At 40.1% G+C, this 15,256-nt stretch overlaps 1 protein-coding gene across 2 annotated transcripts in view; it reads right to left on the reverse strand.

Moving 5' to 3' along the window:
- Positions 1-3,809: 3,809 nt before the first annotated feature.
- The window catches only part of SPAG1 (sperm associated antigen 1), a 37,711-nt gene continuing 26,264 nt past the window's right edge, over positions 3,810-15,256 (reverse strand). For both annotated transcript variants that reach the window (XM_066565001.1, XM_066564995.1), the window contains 6 exons: positions 14,460-14,632; positions 11,803-11,944; positions 10,779-10,905; positions 7,421-7,585; positions 5,159-5,536; positions 3,810-4,990 (listed from right to left, as the gene is read on the reverse strand). In XM_066565001.1, coding sequence (XP_066421098.1) covers positions 4,859-4,990; positions 5,159-5,536; positions 7,421-7,585; positions 10,779-10,905; positions 11,803-11,944; positions 14,460-14,632 — 1,117 coding nt within the window. In that variant the 3' untranslated portion in view covers positions 3,810-4,858. The remainder of the gene's footprint in view (positions 4,991-5,158; positions 5,537-7,420; positions 7,586-10,778; positions 10,906-11,802; positions 11,945-14,459; positions 14,633-15,256) is intronic.

Here is a 15,256-nt window from a genome sequence, read left to right on the forward strand (position 1 = left end):
TTTACTCTTGTAAATAAATTTTATCAAATAATAGCATTATTTTCACTCACTCGGAAAACATCTGATAATTTTATACATCACTTGAAGAGGTTATGTTAAAATGCAGCTAAGTTTTTTTCTGGACATAAGTTTTTAGCAGCAAACCATTTTGCTGATTAATTTTGTAATATTTTTTAATTCAGAGGTAATATTTCATACATGAGGCAGTCTTAACAGTACCAGTAAATTTAATGCAGCACTGAATTTTGAGTCTATAAAAAAGTAAAATATACACTTCTATTAATACACTAATGTAGAAGAGGCTTCTCTTATTTACAGATCTACTGTAAAATTCACTAACTTTTTTTTGCACTGAAATAAAATACAGGGGTGTCCCTCATGGGACATCAGATGTAAACTTGATCTTTCCTGTAATTTATTTCAGTACACCCACATGGTAGGTTTTTTTCAGAAATTTTTTTTCATGATTCCTGGCTGATTTGACTAATTCATGTCAGGTTGTGGATCTTGAGGAAATGTATTTTAATACCTGCTGTATCTGAGACTATTTGAGATAGTTAGAACATTATAAAAGCCATCATAAATGCTTTCCTCGTGGTGTTTGCATGTCTATTGTAGTGAAGCATCCAGGCTTGTACACCCATCCTTTCATTCAGTCAGTGTTACAAAGTTTTGCATGTATGAGCTAATTACTTTTTACTGTTGCATAAAGATTTTTTGACTGACTTACATCACTTTCAGTCATTTAGATCGATTTTTAAATAGTTGCCTACTTAGTAATACCACCCCTCTGATGGATAATAATGCATTTTAAAGATAATCAAGCAGAAGGTTGAAAAATACTAGAATTAATGAGCTTAAAACCCATGAATATTCTAATTCAGGTGAAATTGTGGCAGTCTTGAACAGAAACTTTGGAATGATGTTGAGATTTATTTAGAATCACTTCCTGAAATGACAAAGATCTGAGGAGCACAGTTACCACCTTGACTGCTCCTGCCAGTCCCAAAGGTGACACATGGATCTTCCCAGATGGAATAATCTGGTGTTGCTGTGGGAGCAAAATGGTTTTCCTGTGAGGACTGAAGAACCCCCAGGCCCAGTCGTGGTGAGAAGCACAATCCCAGACTGGTGACGAAGATTTTGTTGCCTTTGGTCTCAAAGGGTAGGATAGAGAGAAAAGTGGCTGTGAGGTACTTGGTAATCAAAGCTGGTCTGGAGGAAAAGGAGGAGCAGGATCCACAGCCTTAGGGCTGACACTGAACTTTGTGCTGAACACAGCCCCAGTCCTGGCAGGTGGCTCTGGGGATGAATCTGCTGTGGCACCTCGCTCTGTCCAGGCCAGGTAACTGAGTGGCTTTGAGGTGTGACTGCCTCAGCACCTGCCTGCACACAGGGACCAGCAGGAAGCATTTGGGGAACAAACCCAGCCAGCTGCCAGGTACAGCTCTCCTTGCACCAGATCCTGGTGAGCTGGCTTTACAAAAGCTGGCTTTATTGTTGATTCCATCTCAACAATAAGGACATTAAAATTCCCAACAGCCTCAACTGGAGTGCTTGTGTTTAGGCACCAGAGCTGTGCTGCTGTGGGGTTGTGTGGGCTCGAGCTTCCCTTTGCTCACAGGCTGCATTCTCAAGCACAGCATTCTGTGCACTTTATCCCCTTATAATCCCTCTTGCTTACGAGGAAAACCACTCCCATGTTGCTGACTGTGTTTGTGTGGGTGGCATTTAGCAAGGAGCAGCCGAGAAGTGGCACAGGCCTGTAAGGAAATGGCACTGCCACATCTGGTGGCTTTGTCTGCACTGCAGTGTGTTACATGCCCTCGGGGAGGGCCCAGGAAGGCACAAGGACTCGGTTGGTGATAACTCATCCCCTCAGCCAGCCGGGCTGAGCCCCTGCTCCAGCTCCTGCCCTTTGTCCCTTGGGGAGCTGCAGCTCACAGGCACTGAGCAGAGTTACACTCACCTGGGTCATAAATCTTGATTACAGCACGGAAGAAGCTTTGTTCCCTGCTGTTCAAAACGGTGTTATGTTGTTTATTGTAACAAACAAGTCTTCTGAAAGGCCTGGCAGTCACAGGAGTAGCCCTTTATTTGTGCAACTGGATTATGTAAAGCAGGGCAGGTTCTGATGAGTGGAAATACATCCCACATAAGGGCAAGGAGTGTGGTTTGCCAGTAACTGAGCTCTCACCACCACCCACCTGCACCTCTGGGCAGGGAGAGTGGGAAGAGTGGTGGCCCTGTGGTCCAACCCTGCCATGCTGACACTCAGCCCTGGCAGCACCTGCCAGCCTGGAGCTGGCTTCCCAAAAAACATCAAAAATACTTTGAAAGGATCAAAATAACAACAGTGTGACCCACCCCATTCCTGTACTATTCCCTGGCCACTGACTGCATTTTCAGTGGCTACAGAAAGGATCCTGCTGTCATGTCCTGTGTGAAAAGCAGGGATCTGTCCAGGAGCAGCTGGGTGTGTGTAGGCCTGGGACACATCCTCTGTGCTCGTGACTGGCTGCATTACTGCCACTGCAGGGTCACATTCACTCCCCTGCTGCCATCACCTGCAGAACCAGTGCTCTCCTGCCTTTGCCCTGCTGTTGGGTTTGGTTGTTTTTACAGAGGTGGAAGGTGACACTGAGGGGGTGAGTGACAAGCCAAGAGCACAACACCATGCTGGGATGGGGGTCTCCCTGCCACAAAGCCAGGTAAGACATTTGGGGTGCTCTTGCTCCCCCCTTTTGCCCACTCAGTTGTTTCTAGGTGCTGTGCCCAGTGAGGCCATGCACTGCAGTGCTGAGGTGGCAGCTACAGTCCTACCTTTGCCTGGCAGAGCTGCCAAAGCTGCAGAAGAGATTATGGAGGGCAGAGGGAAACAGAAAAACCAGCATAAATAAAGGCCAAGCACAGAGCAGAAACATGATTTAAAATATGGGAGTGTACAAAAATAGGGGATAACTAGACCAGGAGATAGGGACTGTCCAGGGAGAGGAGCTCCCAGCCCAGCAGTGAGGAAAGCAGTAATTCAGCTCTGTGGCTTCTGCTGACCATTACACACATGGGACACAAAACACATTTTGCAGCAGGTCCCATGGTGAGCAAGGAGCTGCTTTTGGCCTGCAGCTGCTCCTGTGCCACACCTGGGATGCTGCAGCAGCCTCTGTGCAGAGGCCACTCGGCCTCACCTGGCCAAGGGCATTGTGACAGGTGACCCCACCTCTGCTCTTCAGCTGCAGCTGCTGGGGGCTGCAGAAATTTCTCCCCCAGTTTCCCAAACTAAGGCAAGAGGAACTGACTTAGGCAGCCCTTACCTGTCAAACAAATGGTGAAATCCACCCAAAGACATTCCATTCTGCAGCCCCCGCCCCCAAAATGCCCCCCAGTGCCCCTTCAGTTTTTAAGACTGGTGCCCTTGTTTGAACTGTTCAGGGCCAATCAGCAGCACAGTCCCTTACATGTGTTTGATTCAGGTTTTTTCTAAGTTCTGTGTCTTTAGAAATTGTTCTGCCTGTCCATCAGGCCCTCCCAAATGCTGTCTAAAAAAGTAGCCAATCTCAACGAAAGCTGAAGGAGGCAGGACCATCACCAAAATGACTGCAGGCAGTGCTGGTGTTTTACATCCTAACAGCCTTAATCTGAGGAGATCACACACAAACAAAGTGAAACCTGTTAATTGCTAAGTATCAGTTGTACTGATGATGCTTTAGGAATTAAAAGCCTCATTCTTGGCCCTCCAAGCTGAAACTCATAATCCACATGTCAGAATTATAAGCCTAAAGTGCACTGAACCAGAAAAGAAGCCATAATTGTATTTCTCAAGAAAATAACTTTATTAATTAGTAGACACCTGAGAAAAATTTTCATTAGAACAACATTCTTAATGATATTTCTGCAGTGCTAAGTGAGTTTGATATACATTTATATCATCTGTGCAAAGAAGGCATCAGGGTATCTGAAAAATTTAAAAGCTTCACCTTTGAAGGAACTTTGTCAGAATCAAATATAAAACATAAGTAATGCCTGAAATTAAAAAAAAATTATACTGGTCCAAAAAATTGTTGTAGTTTTATAAATATATCTGTAAACAGAAATAGCTGGTATTTTAAATAATCTGAATACAAAACTCAGAGTTAAATATTTCTATTGTGCAGTGCAGCTACCTGTTCTTCTGTCGCTGCCCAAGAGAAGTCAGAAAACCAGCCATCCTCCCGCACACACAGGAAAGGAGTTCTCTGTGCACTAAAAATTACTCACTTGTTAAAAACATACCCATCCATTTAATAATTGTTTCCATGACAAGAATCAATAATTCATTCACCTTTTTTGATAAGATGTAATGAGCCAAAATATTTAAATCTGTTTTGTACAGACCAGGAATAGTGAACAAATAGATGGTCCACAGGAGTTTTCTGAAAAATGTTAATACTTCTTGTAAACTCATTTTAGCAAAGTTACTGCTAACTGACCCATTTATCTTGAAGACACTTCTTTATCACAAGAACACAGAACTCACAAAATGATGTAACAAGTGATGACTAAAAGTGTATTTACCTACTGTACCATCAAGGTATTTCCCATTGCATATATAAGGTAAAATATATTTTTCTGAGTCTAAATAAAATTAGTATGCCAAATGAAATTAACTCTTTTACTGAACACAGAGGGGCATTAAATTCTAGAGATGTATACAACTACCAGAAGAAAAGAGCAGCAAGTTTTAAATGTGCATATGCTGTCAAAACAAAATAGAATTCCAGCAGTCCAGGTAAAGACCCACTTGAACCCAGGCAAGTCTGCAGAGTTCATTCGTCTTCTAACATGAACTATATGCATGCAGCCAATAAACTTTAACTTCTTAAAGTTCATAAACCTGTTTAAGGCTCTCAAGATCTTCCAGTGAGTACTGATCACTCTGGCTTTCTGTCAGTAAGTCAAACAGATGCTGTATCTCTTCTTTTTCATTTTTGCTGAGAAGAGCCAGCACCACCTGAAAAAATCCCACAACAAATTATTTTATAATCAGCACAGGTTGAGTGAGAATCAAAATATCTGACAGAGACACATAAGTCAGTGTGGTTTTTCCTTTTAAGATATTAAAATTTCCTTTAGATTTCTGTGCAATTTAAGTACCCACTCAATCAGTCTAGGTTCTTACCTTAAATCTTTTGGCTTTGCTCAAGTAGAACAGGTGCTGATATACAAGGCCAGGATCTTTTCCAGCTATGTAATGTTCCAATGACTGGATAAAAATCAGAAGGATTTCTCCTTCAAGTTTGTTACTTAGCAGCACTGGCAGTGTTTTTGGATCAGTAGTTGTTAAGAGATCTGCACAAGCAGCTTTATCCTTACTGGCATTCAGTGCATTGATGATCTGACCGAAGTCGTAAGCGTTGGGTGGTTCTGAAACACGGAGCCTCTCCGAGGATCTCCTTGGCACTGCCTTTGGAACAGCCTCCTCAGCAGCCACGGGCTGAGCCTCAGCATCTTCTGATGTGGCAAAGTGCCCCTCTCCCTGTGCATCAGGGTCAGTCTCCTTCACAAACAAAGGGGCAACAGATCACTTCATGTGGACACAGAGATAACCAGAAGCTTCATAAACTGCACTTATCCATCACAGCACTAGATTAAAGCTGGCACTCTGCTCTTCAACAAAGAAGTGCACCCACCTTCTTCCATGTCCTACTGGCCCCAGAACAGGAGCTCTCTAATTCACCTTTAAAGGCTCACTGTCCAAAGTGTATCTTTTACACCTCCTTTTCACTGCTTGGCACTGCACTGTGGAATCACCCCTGCAGAGCACCAGAAGAAAGGAGGACTCCACACATGTATTAATGTGAAGTTCCAGAAGACAGGGACAGCTGGAGTCAAGGCAGCAGACACCCATGTTCCATTTCTCTGCATCAGATTGCTGTTTGGAGTCTTGCTTTGGAGGGAGAAAGCTCAGCATGGATAACCTGCCTCACTGTCCACTTAACTTCTCCTGAGGCTGCAACCTCCATCAAGTTTCACGAATCAGTAACTAAAAATTAACTACGGGGCCAACTAACTACATTTGCTAAAATCTATTTCAAGCCATCAAGAGTTGTGAAATTATTATAACCTGACTAAAACTTACTGAACAGGGTCTGTCAATGCCAAGTATTTTGAAAAGTCTGAAAATACTATATTGCATAGAACAGGAGATTAGTAATTTTTGGAAAATACTGCATTTGGCTTATAGACATTTTGTTCTATTTTTCAACAATCCTTAGAATCAAGGGAGAAACCTTGTCTGTCTTTTATATAATTATAGCTTGATTAACAAAGAATAATGATGATAAATTATTTTTCTAATTTTGTTTTTCTTTACAGTCTGTCTTCATGGAAAAAAGACAATCTTGTACTACAGCAGGTGAAAGAGGGGAGCCTCTCCACAGGGGCAGTTGTAATGACGCCAGCAAACATAAATGCTTCCTGCGTGATCCCTAGGAAAATTACCAGTGCCAGCAATGTAGTTAGCTGGTCTCTGAATTATGTGGTCACTTCCCAAACTGCCTCTAAACACCTTCCAGGTCCTGTTGTTTGTCACAACTCAGAGCTTAACTAACACTATACCAGATTATGCCTGTTACATAAAATCCCATGAGCTCGTGACAACCTGAAGTACTTCAAGAACATTTCTCCCCCCCCCCCCATATTAATAACTGCAGTTTCCATTATACCAGATTCTGAAATTACATTATCAAATTACAGTACCACTGTTCAGACTGGTAACTATGTATTTTAACTATACATTTTTAAATGAAAAGGGGGAAAAGAATTCTTTAACGACCAGCAAAGCTACAATCCAAAAATATCAGATGACTGAGAAAATCCTTTCATCACCTAATTCTACCCAGAACTGTGCAAATCTAACATTTTGATCTTGTACATAACATTACATCCTGTGTTTCTTTTATAAGATCCTATAGATGTTTTACTCTTGCTCTTTAGGGTAGGATTTCATTTTTCAGACCCCTAACTTCAGGACCAGCACAGGAGCAGCCAGGCCATCTGCTGACCACAGACCTCTGCCAGCACAGCCCCAAAGGCTGCCCAAGGAGCACAGAATTCAAAAATGAAACTGCTATTTCACAGCTGCACTCTGTAAAACATATTTCAAAGCTTAAGCAGCTTTTGTTTACAAGGAGCATACCCTCGAGTTTAGTGCCATCTAAATGGACTATTTTCCTTCCTGCTCTAGTTCTGAATACACTTGTGAGCAGTCCAAGCTTTATCATATGTAAAACTCCTCCAATATGCCCTCAAAATTATATGAAAAATACAACACCATCCCCACAAAGATACAGATTCAAGATGGACAAACAAAAGCTTTAGTATCTCTTCAAATGTGCAGCTTCTGTTGTGTTTGCTTTTAAGAAATGAGCAGGCACACCACCTCTTGTATGGTTATCTTCTTCCCGTGTGCTTGCTGACTGCCATCTCCAGCACTGCTGTCAAGGTGAAGCAGCTGGGTTACCTCCTCTAATTCCTTTTGTGCTTCAACAACATTTGGATCTATTAGAAGTACCTTGTTGAAATCATCAGCACTGGCTTGATAATTCTGTAAGTAGAAGAAAATATTTTTCTCATAAGCGCCTCCCTAGAAAAATAAATCTGAAGTGCCATACTGTTCTTTACAAGTAAGAAAGGTAAAAATACTGGGATCTGGACACTAAGTAGACAAAAATAATCTAAATACTGATCGTGTGATTTCTTTAGAGGGGAAAAAGGAAATGAGAATGAGTTAATACTCTGTGACTAAATATTTCCAATTAAATATGTAATATGAAATAATTTATTTTCAGAAACCTATTCCCTGTGTCAGAGAGCAAATTATTGAAGTTTGCTGCTTTTAAGCATGATTACTTACAGTGTAACACTGCTTCACAATTAATATAATGTGAGTCCAGTAAGTCTGCATACTTGCTTTGCCAATAAGAGAATTAAACTGAACTTTGATTAAAGATATATCTAATCTTCCTGGGCTTCAATCCAATAGACCATCTCTTACAGTGAAATTTTGCTAATACTTGAGAAGACTGGGATTATGTTACAACCTCTGGGCTAAACAAGATTAGGACAAACACAGTGACAGAGTGGCATTAGGACACAGTTCCTCAATAATCAGTCTTGTAATTTGTTCCATGCTTTTATTTCCCATTTTTAATGTATAATTACTATTTTTAAACTAAATTTTCTAAAGACACAAAGTTAATAGCATCAATTGAGGAAGACTGGAATTATCACAGTCTTAGTGTGATATCACACAGACATAGGAAAATCAAGACATCTCAAGGGCTGGAGTATCAAAAATAAAGATGAAATGAAGCAGTAAACAGTAAAAGACCATACAGACAGCAAAAAAACCAACAATTTCTTGTGTGAGTGGTCTTGTATTGCTTCTGTTTGGTCTTGTATTGCTTCTGTTCCCAAGCAGCATCAAAAGGTTACTATTAAATAATTTGTATTATGGAAAAAAAATCCTCACGTAGCACCTGAGGTACTTCCTCAACCTCAACTGTAACAGAGGAGCCAGTGTCCAAGTCACTCAAACTCCTTCCCACATTTTGTTCCAAACTGGTGGCCAGTATTCAAGGTGCAGAGGGGCTGCAGAACTGAAGCCTGCCAGGTCATGAAGGAACAGAGAGAATGAGAATTATGTACCCCTAACAAAGGAATGCACACAGGGGCCAGGTTGCTTTCATGAGAAATCCACTACTAATTAAGCTTAATCATCTGAATTACAGATGTGAGGATTCACAACTACAGAGAAAAGAGATTCTGGAACAGACTTCTGGAAACAGTAACAAGGGTCAGCAACCAATTCTACTGAATTTAAAACTGCAGCCTGCCTGACTGCCCAACAAAAATCACACAAGATGACTGTACCCAAAGCAGGAGGGTGGACTACCAGCTGCAAGAGATGCTGTTTGGGGTCCTGTGTCCTAGGTCTAACATACCTCCCCAACATTTTTCCTGATCTTCCCTTAACTACATCCTGGTAAATCTGTAAAAAAACCCCTCATTTACTACATTAAATTCCACTGCAGCTTTTTTAGTTAAATGTGTGTCTAATTACTTACAAATAACACTTCCCACCTTAGTGAGGTTTTTGCCAAACTATATGCCTTTAGCTCATACAATTCTTCATTACAGAGTAATTTGTCAACTTCAGATAATTTTTGTCATTTTATCTGAGTTTACCTTTCACTTTCATCTCTGAAATTAGCAATAATGAAGGCATTAAATTCAACCACAACAAAACATTTTGGGAGTCCCCAGCTCAGGCTGTTCTGAAGGAGTTTATCAACACTATGTTTCACGTTGTCTTCAATAATACAAAAATAGCACTTTTTCCTGGGATATGCAAAAAGCAATTCTCAGCCTTCTTCACAGGTGTGTAATATCCTTTTTACTGTCTGGTAGAATCACATTTACACTGATGTTTTATCAATTTTAACAATATAAGCTTAGAGGTGATTAATAACAGGTAGCTTAGCACAGTTACAGAAAAAACATTACAAATTGGGACTTATCACACTTCAAAAATTTTATAGCTACTGCAACAGAGGAACAAATGTATCACGTATCATGTTCCTAGGACCTGCATTTGGAATTATAACATGGGATGAGAACAGACTGGTATGCTGCTAAGCACAAACAGGTTCTCAGGTGCCTTGTAAGCTGAGACACCATCCAGTAATTTTTTGTTAAGGCATCAAACATAATGGAGGTCTGAGTAAGCATCCATGCATCTGAAGGACAATGATGAAACTTGGTGTACCTCCAGTCCACTCCTGCAATGTGGAAGACAGCACTTCAGATGCTTGTTTAAAGACACTTGTAAATTTAATACAAAGCAGGTGATGAGAGCTGCCATCATGAGCCCACAAAATCAAGAAGCTGATAATTCAATACCAAGTAAGAGCTGATGGGTAGAGCAAAGATTGCTGTGGGAGAATTGTGGAGTGTTAAGGCTGACTTAACATCACTGAAGATGGGGAACCACCAGAGGGAGGGACAAACAGAACAACATAGTTCAGTGATGGAACATGAGATTTGAAGTCACATTCAGGATGGATATGATCAATGTGTCTGCATTTATGATGATCAGGTAAAAGGATACTCTAAAAACTGTATGTAAGATGAGCACTGTGGAAACACCACCATCTCCATGCAGATGGAAAGGGAAAGGCTGAGCACTGCCACTGCCATAGAGTGACAAAGTACAGAACTGACAAAGGCCTGTAACGCAGTGGGGGAACAAAGAAAAAACAATAATTCAAACCTTGGTTTAATATGATACTTAAACATGAGCAGATGCCAAGACAGCTTGAGATTTTGGTTTGGACAGATGAAGACAAACTTGGAGAGAATCCATTTGTCATCAGCAAAGTCATAGTAAACTCCTTGACAGATAAAAGAGACTGGGATACCCAGAAGGACAATACTAGAACATTAGAACAGATTTGAAACTCACTTAACCAATCTCCAGTCAAACCTTATTTATTGCAATATTCTTGTATTTTCTCAAATTATTACATCAACATGCAGGTTTTGATGTAGCAGGTTTTGATGTAGCAAAAATATTTATATAATGTTTTATGTATGCCTAATGCTCTACAAAGTAATAAATCATAACACTGAGTACTTTGTTTGTAGTCACCCTTTGACAGCAACTACCTCATTGCCTTTGAAGGGGATAAAAGCAAGTTTAGAAGTGCTTAAGAACCTGGCATGTTCTTTTTCCTCACCTGTAATCCTTTGTACGCTAGTGCTCTTCTATAAAAAGCTTTAATATTAGAATCTTCTATCTGAAGAACATGATCACAATCCCGCTTGGCCTCTTCATATTTATACAGTTTCAAGTAACAGAGAGCTCTAACACAGAAAAACAGAATACACTGCAATGTAAGTAATTCTGTAGTGCCAACATCTTCTGACTCACAAATGTTAATTAAAATACTTCAAACAATTCAGTCTCAATGTGATTTTTTTTAAGTACCATTAACTATCAAGAACATCACTGGATGGATTTAGAGAAGGCTAATTCCTGAAAAAAAACCAAATTGCAAGTACAACTAATGCTTGAAGTTAAACAGGTATGCAAATATTTTAAAAACAGAGCCTACATTAGTACAATATGATAGCATAGTGGTTAATGTAATACAGATTTTATACAGCCATTCTGGTTAAAAAAGTGCTCTGCATTAAATTAACAACACTGCTCTCTGTACCTAATTATTACTTGGAACTCTCCTATTCAAGTACTGGTCTAATCAAATCCTTCTTAAGTTTGTAGGAGCTGATAAGATTACAGCATAAAGAATTATACTGCTGAATTAGGTCAACCTTTAAAATAATGCTGATGTATGACTGTGTTCTTACTTTTATTTTCTCAGAATGTACATTTTCTCTGAATTATTACTCTTCATATCTGAGATACTGCTACTTCATGTTAAGTTTTTAATTCAAATCATACCAGTACTCTTAAAAAAATCCCAAAAACACTACAAAATGCTATGCTAATTATAACTTCTACTATTGCTTACTTTATTTATATATAAGATTTTAAGATATATATCAGTGACATTAATACTTGCTCCCCTTGAAAAATGTTTTTACAAGAAATCCATTTTGTTATTATAAGCACCTACCAAGTAGGGAAAAAAATCCCTTTTTCACAACAATGAGTGAACAGATGCAAAATCTCTATTTGAAATGAGAAAATGTAACTACTGCTATCCCACAAAGCAGCATTAGCCTTTGGATCTTTACCTGTTAGTGTAGACAGTACATTCCTCAGTATTCAACTTCATGCACTCACTGTATTTATTTGCAGCTTCTTCATATTCCCCCATTTTTACAAAATCATTCCCTTCATTTTTCAACCTCTTGAACTTCTCTGTAGCTTCCTCACCTAGAGCAGGGAAGGATCACAGTGTCACATCAGGTCAGTTTGTTATGGGTGGCTGAATGATCTGTGCAGACTGAGGATTAACGCCTGGCAGTGGAGTCCCTGCACTGTCACTCTGCCTGTCACTCTGTCACACTGTCCCAGTCTGTCACTGCCCTCGGCCATTCCTGTCCCCAGCCTCCCCTGCTGCTCCAGCCAAGGCACAGCCACACCTACATTTGGCTCAACAAATACTTCCCCATCCACCAGTGTTACTTCTCTGCTGAACATAATGGGAATGCAACAGATAGCTCCAAGCTTTCCCAGTTTCTGTGTGGTAGAGAGGGCCTACCTGTGAACACTGAGGCCCTGCTTTTACTTACACTGGTGGAGACTTAATCAGCAGGATTAAAGCCTTCCAGATCTCCACCATCACACCAAGGTGGCCATAATTTGATCTAATATTGTCTTTGCAATCATACCACAGTTACTAAGCTAAACTGACAGTGACAATACTCTGTTAAGAACTATTTCTAAAATATGCAGTGAGGAACCTTGAAACACCTAACTAGACTTTTTAGTGTAGTAACTGTGTTATTCCATAATTGCCTTCCTTCTTAATTCCACATCATTTGCTGCAGATGCTTTTGGGTTAGGCTACAGTTTTTAGCTGTGTTTGCAGTGAAAAACTGATCCCAACTGCAGCTTCATGACTCTGTTGTGAGCAAACAGTAATTATCAACACAGCTCTAAGTAAATCATAATGAAATAATCCACTTTTTGCACTGTGCTAAAGAATATGAGCCTCCTGCCAAGCTTCAGGTTTTCAACACTGTATATAACCAACAATTTAAACCTATAACTGAACTCACTGAGTTCTTTTATAAAAACATGGCAGTTTCCTATGCCAGAAAACTACATGTAGAGTTGGGTAAAAATAAACTACATGAATCACACAACTAAATTATAACTTGAGTTGTAAGACACAAAGAAAAACATACAGTTGTTGCAAAAAACTGTCAGCCAATGGTAAGGATTAACTACTGACTGAACATTATTGTTGGCAGCCTTTCAGTACCAGCTATCACTGTCAGGTCTCACTGATGCAGCAGAAGCCTGAGAAGGCAACCAGAACCTTAAGAGTCAGCCTTCAGTGAAGAAAAGAGTTACACAATCATTGTTTAACTTTTCTAAAAATAAAGCCTAACCAAAGCCTGCTCTATTTGAAATAGACATGACTTGTATCACAAAGCTGCCAAGCACTTGGAGGACACTCAGTATTGCAGTAATGCATTATAGACACATAACCCCATCACTGGTACATACTTGGCCAACAGCCCAGTTACAAACTGCAGCCACCCCTGTTGTTAATTGAGGGGAGAATATCTTCAATACTACTTTATATTGAAATAAACTCAAAGGGAAACCAATTAATACTTGAATAAGGAATCATAGGGTTAAAGCCTTTGCAAAGGGAGTGTTTAATGTCAGTAACAACTGAATCAGAGAGCTTCCTTCACTTTATTTACTAAGGGAGAAAAATGGAAACTGCAATGACGGGAAAAAAAGTCAGGAAGGAAGTTAAGTTTCCCAGAGTTCAGCACTCAGTGATTACATATGGACAAGTCCAGAACATCTTTGAAAGGTGTCTCCTAATCTTCTGCCAAAGTTGGGTGTTTGTTTGGGTGGTGGGTTTTTCTGGGAGAAAACTGTTTTTTAACTGTGTTATGATGTCAGGGAAACCACTGATGCTCGTGTCCTGGGGGTCTTCAGGCAAAACATTGCCAGCAGGGCATGGGAGAGGATTGTCCTGCTCTGCTCTGCACTGGGGCAGCATTACCTTGAGTGCTGGGAGCAGTTTTGGGCACCACAACATAAGAAAGATCCAGAGAGCATCCAAAGAAGAGCATGGTGAAGGGTCAGAGGGGAAGCTGGATGAGGAGTGACTGAGGTCACTTGGTCTGTTCAGCCTGGACAAAACTGAGATCCCCACAAGGGGAAACAGAGAAGCAGGCACTGATCTCTTCACTCTCATGACCAGAGACAGGACTCAGGGAAGTGGAGCTAGGGGAGGTTTAGGATGGGTATCACAAAAAGGTTCTTCCCCCAGAAGCTGGTTGGGCACTGGAACAGGCTCCCCAGGGAAGTGGTCACAGCACCAAGGCTGACAGAGTTCAAGAAGGGTTTGGACAATGCTCTCAGGCTCATGGTGTGACTCTTGGGGTGTCCTGGGCAGGGCCAGCAGTTGGGCTTTGGTTATCCTGATATTTTGCCAGTGAGTATTACTGCAGATTTTATATAACTTAACTTTATATAACTAAAGTACATGCTGCAAATGACACTTGGTTTAAAAAAATTACCATAACTGCTCCACAAAGCCCATTAAACTCCATCATGTAAATGGCAGTAATTTATGTTGGGTTTTCACAAAGGTCTCAATGAGTGTTTTCTAAAGCAGTTTCTTTGACATTGTTAAAACATATTCCATTTTGTAATTAGGTTTATTTTCTGAATGTGTATTTGCATTAGCTATACATACAATTCATCTGCAATTCTTCTTCTCTGTTGATGTCTATAGTACTTGGTTTATTCTCTGAAGTGAGGCTTCCTCCATCCCACCTGTGCAGCTGAGCAGCAACTGGAACAACTGGAATTGGTGGCAGCTTCTCCCTCCAACTGGGACCATCCTGATCTATTAAAGTCTTTGTTATTCTGAAAAAGAACAGCCCCACCAACATGACTTTTCATATATTTAACTCGCACTTCAGTAACTTAGAACCAGTTCAATACTGCAATGTTTCAATTAAAAAAAAAAAAACAAAACTTGAACAATTATCCTTAAGGCTAAGTTGAAAAATATTATCACAGCAGTCAACAGTATCACACTCATTTAAGATTTAGACTTTTTCCACTTTAGAGTATTATGGAAGCATTTAGAACAAAGCTGACTTCAGCACGATCTGTAAATATTCAATCAATGACTGATTCTGTAACTAAGCTCTAAATGCTGCCTACCACATCAAGTAAAGAAATACCAAAAAAAAAAAATTATGTATTTATTTTGGTTACTCTTCTCAGCTGTTCACAGGTGTTACCTGAAGTAAGTGAGATTACAATATTTTCAGGTAAAATGTGATACTTAAATTTGCAAATGTCACATGAAACCTCTTCCACAACAACTGTCTAAAGAAAGCAATGCAGGTCACAAACTAGTCTGAATTAAGTTGCATTTTATAGTTATATAGTCAGAAATGTATTGATCAATGCCCATTTAAAAATATTTTAATTACACATAAAAACTGTCTAGTCTTTCTTAAACCAACATATATATATATA

The sequence above is a fragment of the Molothrus aeneus genome, chromosome 1 (assembly GCF_037042795.1).
Source record: "Molothrus aeneus isolate 106 chromosome 1, BPBGC_Maene_1.0, whole genome shotgun sequence".
Classification (NCBI taxonomy): domain Eukaryota; kingdom Metazoa; phylum Chordata; class Aves; order Passeriformes; family Icteridae; genus Molothrus; species Molothrus aeneus.